Genomic DNA, 6725 nt, shown 5'->3' with positions numbered 1-6725 from the left:
CTCTAGTTTGCAAAGGACTTTTCTATAGCCTTGAGTGGTGCCCTAGAAACCTGTTTGCATAATCATATTGCTAGAAATTTTACTAAAGTAAAACATTTTCACATTAAAAAAAAAAAAAGAAAGCCCCCAGGGGTGCCTGGGTGGCTCAGTCAGTTGAGGTCTGGCTCTTGATTTTGGCTCAGGTCATGATCTCACAGTTTGTGGGTTCGAGCTCCGGATCTGTGCCGACAGCGCAAAGCCTGCCTAGTATTCTGTCTCTCCCTTTCTCTCTGTTCCTCTCCCACTCACTGTGTCTCTTTCTCTCCCTCTCAAAATAAATTAACATTTTAAATAAATAATAAAATAAAATAAAATAAAATAAAATAAAATAAAAAGAAAACCCCCCAAATGGTATGTTTTAGGATTTGGCAAATCTGGATCTTCCTTCTGAAGCCATGTGAAATAATCTGAACTTCATTTGATAGAGAATGTAGGCCAATAAAGGATCTTAAGATAGAGAGGGGCTAAATATATTTTAGGGCTTAGAGACATCCCTGCTTTCAATAGGATAGCATCCAAGGAAATGATTTCCAGTTTAATGTGGATTGAACAGAATTGTAGGGAGGCTGCCCTTTAGGATACAGAGCAAGATTGCTGATTAAGTAATCTGATAAATCCTTCTACCCCTTAATAGTTTGAAGAATCAGGTTTGGGAATACATTTAAAAGCCAATCAAGTAATATATATCAGTGGGTTCTAACAGGCTAGCTTTGGCTGTAATAGATAACCTATATGAGAGAAATAAAAATAAGCTAGGTTTTATCTTTATTTTGTAACTAATGAGGATTATTTATTATATAAAAAGCCAATGTAGAGTAAGATGTTAAAATTCCCAATGTGTAGGGGTGCCTGGGTGGCTCGGTCAGTTAAGCGTCCGACCTCGTCTCAGGTCGTGATCTCACTGCTTGTGGGTTTGAGCCCCACGTCAGGCTCTGTGCTGACAGCTCAGAGCCTGGAACCTGGTTTAGATTCTGTCTCTGTCTCTCTGCCCCTCCCCGACTTGAGCGCGCGCACGCACGCGCGCTCTCTCTCTCAAATATAAACATGAAAAAAAAAACAACAACCCTAAATTCCCAATGTGTAAAGTTTTCCACTCTAAAGAGTAAAATAGACTGTTAGGCACAATGGGCTGATATTCATAGGTTAAGAGAGAGATACATGGAAGAATAATTGAGTATAATTAGGCAAAATGGAAAAGAATTAGACTAGATTTTCTCTCAGGAAATATGAATTCCATAACCACCTAGAAGAATAGATTTATGTATTCATTCAACAAATATTCATTGAGCACAAGCTGTACGCCAGGTTCTCTCTCTTAGGTATTAGGGGTAGAGAATGATCAAAGCTGCCCCTGGCCTCATAGAGCTTATACTACAAACAGAAGCGAATAGATCAATACTTTCATGTCAAGTGTAGCGTAAGTGCCACAGAAAGAAGTAAATAAAGCAGGGTAAGGAGGTAAAAAGTGATGGGACTGTTATTTTAAATAGAAGAGTCAGAGAAAGCATCCCTGAGGAGGTAACAGTTCACGAAAAACCTCAATGAAAATAGAAACTGGGACATGCAGATATCTGGGGGAAAGTATTTCTGGCAGAGGTAATAGCCAGTATAAGCCCTTGAGATCGGAAGGTCTTTGGTGTGGTTAAAAACAGAAAGCAGTCCTGCGTAGCTCAGGCTAAGTGAGCAAAAGGGAAGAACCGTGGAAAGTAATGTCAGAAAGACAGTCAGAGGTCAGGTCCCATATGCTTTATGATCTTTAGATTTCATTCTAAGTGAGATGGAAAAGCTTTGGAGTGTTTTGAGTTTAGGAATGGCATGATTTAGCTTGCATTGTAAAAACACGCTCCAGCCGCTGCTGTGTGGAGACAGATTAAATGGGAACGGGGATGGGAAGAAAGTGAAGGTCTGCTGCTGTAGTTGAGGCAAATGAGAAAATGGTAGCTTGGATGGGGGTGTCAGTAGCGACTGCAGTGAAAAGTGATCATATTTGTAAAATTTGGAAGGCAGAGTCAAAGAAAGTATTTTATCTTGAAAAGTTTTTGTATGTATTAAAAATAATAGCTGTGATAACTACAGTTGATTGAACACCTGTCACATACAAGGCACACTACTCATATTATCTCAGCTACTTCTTCCAAAAACTCTGGTATAGACACTATTAACATGAGAATGCAGCCAGCAAACTGGGAAACAGAGTCAGCTAATTTAGCCACCATCTACAGCTGGTAAGAAGCAGGATTTGAATCCACATCTATCTGGCTCAAGATATCTCACCTCCAAGAATGAAAAAGGTGCAGAAATATAGTTCAACGGCTGTGAAACTATCAGATGGATAAGTTAACAGAAAGCTAGTAATTGTATCAATTATTTTTTCAGAAAGCATGCAATGTTTGAGGATTAATCTTGGTTTAATAAAGTTTACTTCAATAAGGTAATAAGATACCTTTAATAAGGTAACATACCTAAGTATATATGATTACTTAAACGTTTTCACATCTTTTAAGCCCTGAAAAGATAATAATCCAACTGACTAAAAAAAACAGTATATTTAAAAACACAGAGACTTAAACATTTACTCTGAAGAGATAATCAGATATGCTCAATATATTTTTCTATGAAAAAGCCCATTCCAGTATTTATAATAGTAAAGAAATGGAAGCATCTGAATGTTTAATCAAAGGAGAGATATTAAATTTATTTTGTTTGATGAAATGCAATGCATACCTGGGAAATTGGGCTTTCACTATTTTTGACTATTTTTAAAATAGTGGAAAAATAGACACAATAATCATCATTTTAGCCATTTGGAAGTGTACAATTCAGTGACACTAAATATATTCACAGTGTGTATAGCCATCACTTCTATCTACACCCCAAACTTTTTCATTGTCTTCAGTGTAAACCCTGAGCCCTTAACAATAACTCCCCCCAATTCCACCCTCCTTTCAGCCTCTGGTAATCTTTACCTTCTGTCTCTATGAATTTGCCTGTTCTAGGCACATGATATAAGTGAAATCATACAATATTTGTCTGTGTCTGGCTTAGCATAATGTTAGCATAGTGTTTTCAAGATCCATTCATGTTGTAGTGTATATCAAGATTTTGTTTCTTTTTATGGCTGAATAGACCATTGTATACATATACCACATTTTTTGTTTATCCTGTCATTGGTTGATGGACACTTAGGTTGTTTTTGGCTATGGTGAATAATGATGCTATGAACACTGGTATACAAATATCTGTTCGAGTCTCTGCTTTCAATTCTTTTAGATACATATTAAGGAGTAGAATTGTTGAGTCATATGGTAGTTCTATGTCTAACTTTTTGAGGAACTGGCAAACTGTTTCCCACAGTAGATGCACCATTTTACATTCCCATTAGCAATGCATGAGGGTTCCAATTTCTTCATACAATCACTAACATATATTATTTTCCATTTTCTTCATTATAACCGTCCTGATAGGTGACCTCATGCTTTTGATTTGCATTTCCCTAAAACTAATGATATCAAACATCTTTTCATGTTCTTATTGGCCGTTTGTATTTTGTCTTTGGAGAAATGTCTATTCAAGTCCTTTGCTCATTTTTAAATTGAGTTCTTCTTTTGATTATGGTTAGATTATAGGAGTTCTTTATATATTTTTGATGTTAGTCCCTTATCAGGTATATGATTTGCAAATATTTTCTCTTATTTTATAGGTTGTCTTTTTTACTTTCTTGATAGTGTACTTTGATGACACTTTCTTAATGTTGATGAAGTACACTTTATGTATTTTTTTCTTTTGTTGCCCATACTTTTGGTGTCATATCCATAAAATAGTTGCCAAATCCCATGGCATAAGGATTTTCCCCAATTTTTCTCCTAAGGGTTTTACAGTTTTAGCTGCTAAGTTTAGGTCTTTGATCCATTTTGAGTTAATTTTGTGCACTTCATTCTTTTGCATGTGGATTTTCCTAGAGCTGTTTTCCTAGAGCTGTTTTCCTCATTGAATGGTCTCGGCACCTTTGTTGAAAATCATTAGCTATATATGTGAGAATTTCTTTCTGGACTCTCCATTCTATTTTGTTGGTTTGTATGTCAGTCCTTGTGCCAGTGCCATACTGTTTTAATTACTGTAGCATTTTAGTAAGTTTTGAAATAAGGAAATGTGGGCCCTCCAGATTTATTCTTTTTTTTTTTTCAAAATTGTTTTGGTTATTCAGGGCTCCTTGCAATAAATATGAATTTGAAAACTGATTTTTTTCTTTTTTTCTGTGAGAAAATGATACTGAAATTTTGATAGAGATTGCACTGAACCTGTACATCACTTTGGGTAGTATTAACATCTTAACAATGTTAAGTCTTTTTATCCATGAACATAGGTACCTTTTCAATTAGATATGTATTCTTTAATTTCTTTTACCAATGTTTCAAAGTTTTCAGTGTATACACCTTTCATTTCCTCAGTAAGATTTATTGTAAGCACTTGATTCTCTTAGATATTATTGTAAATGGAATTGATTTAACTTCCTTTTTGGATTGTCCATTGCTAGTGTATGGGAACATAACTGATTTGTGTGTGTGTGACTTTGTTGAATTTGTTTATGAGCTATAATAGTGTTCTTGTGAACTCTGGTATTTTCTATATATAGGATTATGTCATCTGTGAATGTTAACTTCTTCCTTTCTAATTTGGGAAATTTTGCTCCTAATATTTTATTTTATTTTAATTCCAGTATAGTTAACATACAGTGTTCTCATAGTTTCAAGTTTCAAGTTCTATGGATTCAACAATTCCATACATCATCCAGTGCTCATCACAAGTGCTCCTAATATTTTAAAGGTATAAATAGAGATTAAGATTTACATAACTGCCAACAACAAAAACAAAAACAAACCCACAACACTACATTTGTGAACACCGAAAGGTAGCACTGGCTTTGATTCTGCAGGTGATTAAATTCTTGTTTGTATCTTTCTACATTTAAAAGTTTTTTTGCAATAAAACTTTATTTCTTAGAAAAAATTGAGATGCTTACCAACAAGGGCAATGTAGGAGGTAGATACTACTAAGACAATGAGACATGAGGCCACACTAATTCAGAGGTTAGTGGTTTATTGTTGGGTTTAACCAAGTCTACATTTATTTTGATCCACCAGTAGTCATGCAAATCCATGGGAGGTCCATGGGCCTGAGCTGGCTAGATCTGCTGTTTGAGAAGTTGTAATCTCTCTGAAGACACCCCTGCACCTCTCCCTTCACAATCCAGATCGTTCTATATCCAACATCATTTGACATGGGTCTGTAAGTTTATGTTTGGGGGTGTTTTGCATGCATTTTCATTATGGCTTCTTTTTTTCTCATTGTTTTGTAGCTATGACACCACTTGAAATGAACAATCAGACAGATGTCACTGAATTCATCTTCTTGGGATTTTCCAACCACCCCAAACTACAGGGCTTGTTTTTCCTGGTTTTCTTGCTCATTTACCTGACAACACTCCTGGGGAACATGCTCATTATAACAGCCACTAGAATCAGTCATGCTCTCCACACTCCAATGTATTATTTCCTCAGCAACCTGAGTTTCTTGGACATCTGTTATACATCCACCACCATCCCCGTCATACTGGTGAACTTCTTCCGGGAGAAGAAGACCATCTCATATGAGGGTTGCCTCTCCCAGATTTTCTTCCTCGTCACATGTGCTGGCACTGAGGGTGTCTTATTGGCCGCTATGGCTTATGATCGCTATGTAGCCATTTGCCACCCTCTTCAATATCCCGTCCTCATGCGTGTGAAGGTCTGTATTTTTTTGGTGGCTGGGTCCTGGCTGTGTGGGCTAGTGAATTCTGTGACACACACAGTGCTGGCAGCCACACTGACTCTCTGTGGGCCCAACCAAATCAGCCACTTTCTCTGTGACATTCCTCTGCTCCTGAAGCTCTCCTGTTCAGACACCTCTCTCAATGAGTCTGTGCTTCATGTGGCCAGTGCCACCATTGGCCTGAGCCCCTGTCTGTTTACTGGAGTGTCCTACATACTCATCATTTCTTCCTTTCTTAGGATTCCCTCTGCTCAGGGCAGGAGCAAGGCCTTCTCTACCTGCGCATCCCACCTCACTGTGGTGGTGGTCTTTTATGGAACAGCCAACTTTAACTATGACAGAACCAACATAGGCTACAACCTGGACACGGATATCCTGGTCTCTGTGCTCTTCTGTGTCATAACCCCCATGTTGAACCCCATCATATACAGCCCGAGAAACAAGGAGGTCAAGGGTGCTCTGAGGAAGCTAGCTAGGTAATGTGGGTTCTCGAATGAGATCAGCAATTAAAGTTTTCATTTTGGGAAATTGTTTACACAATAGAAACATGGACCTTCTAGCTGCAGTTACAACAATGCTCTCTTTCTATATATGATCTTCTGATAATTGTAATGCCCATTCCACCCGGACAAACAGCTATACCTGTGCCAAGCATTTCACACACCATGATCTCAAATGTCCTGTGTTCTCTAAGCCACTGATATCTGAGAACATTTTCATAATCCACCACCCTCACCCTCACACACACACACACACACACACACACACAATACCCAGTACCAACATATTAAAAAAAAAGCTCATTCCCCATATTCTCCCAATTTAGCAGCACTAGACAACCACTAATCTGCTTTCTGTATCTATGGATATCCCTATTC

The 6725-nt window shown here is 37.6% G+C and overlaps 1 protein-coding gene across 1 annotated transcript; it reads left to right on the top strand.

Annotated features, from left to right (window-relative positions):
* The first annotated feature begins 5352 nt into the window (after window positions 1–5352).
* On the top strand, window positions 5353–6327 carry LOC124515165 (olfactory receptor 5V1-like). The gene has a single exon (XM_047083783.1). It carries the CDS (start codon window positions 5353–5355, stop codon window positions 6325–6327), a length of 975 nt encoding a protein of 324 aa, XP_046939739.1.
* The last annotated feature ends 398 nt before the right edge of the window (window positions 6328–6725 follow it).

This window comes from Lynx rufus, unplaced genomic scaffold (genome assembly GCF_022079265.1).
Source record: "Lynx rufus isolate CCGP_SWC_20201006 ecotype Redwood Valley unplaced genomic scaffold, mLynRuf1.p SCAF_2, whole genome shotgun sequence".
NCBI classification, from domain to species: domain Eukaryota; kingdom Metazoa; phylum Chordata; class Mammalia; order Carnivora; family Felidae; genus Lynx; species Lynx rufus.
This window is presented reverse-complemented; position numbering and strand designations above follow the sequence as displayed.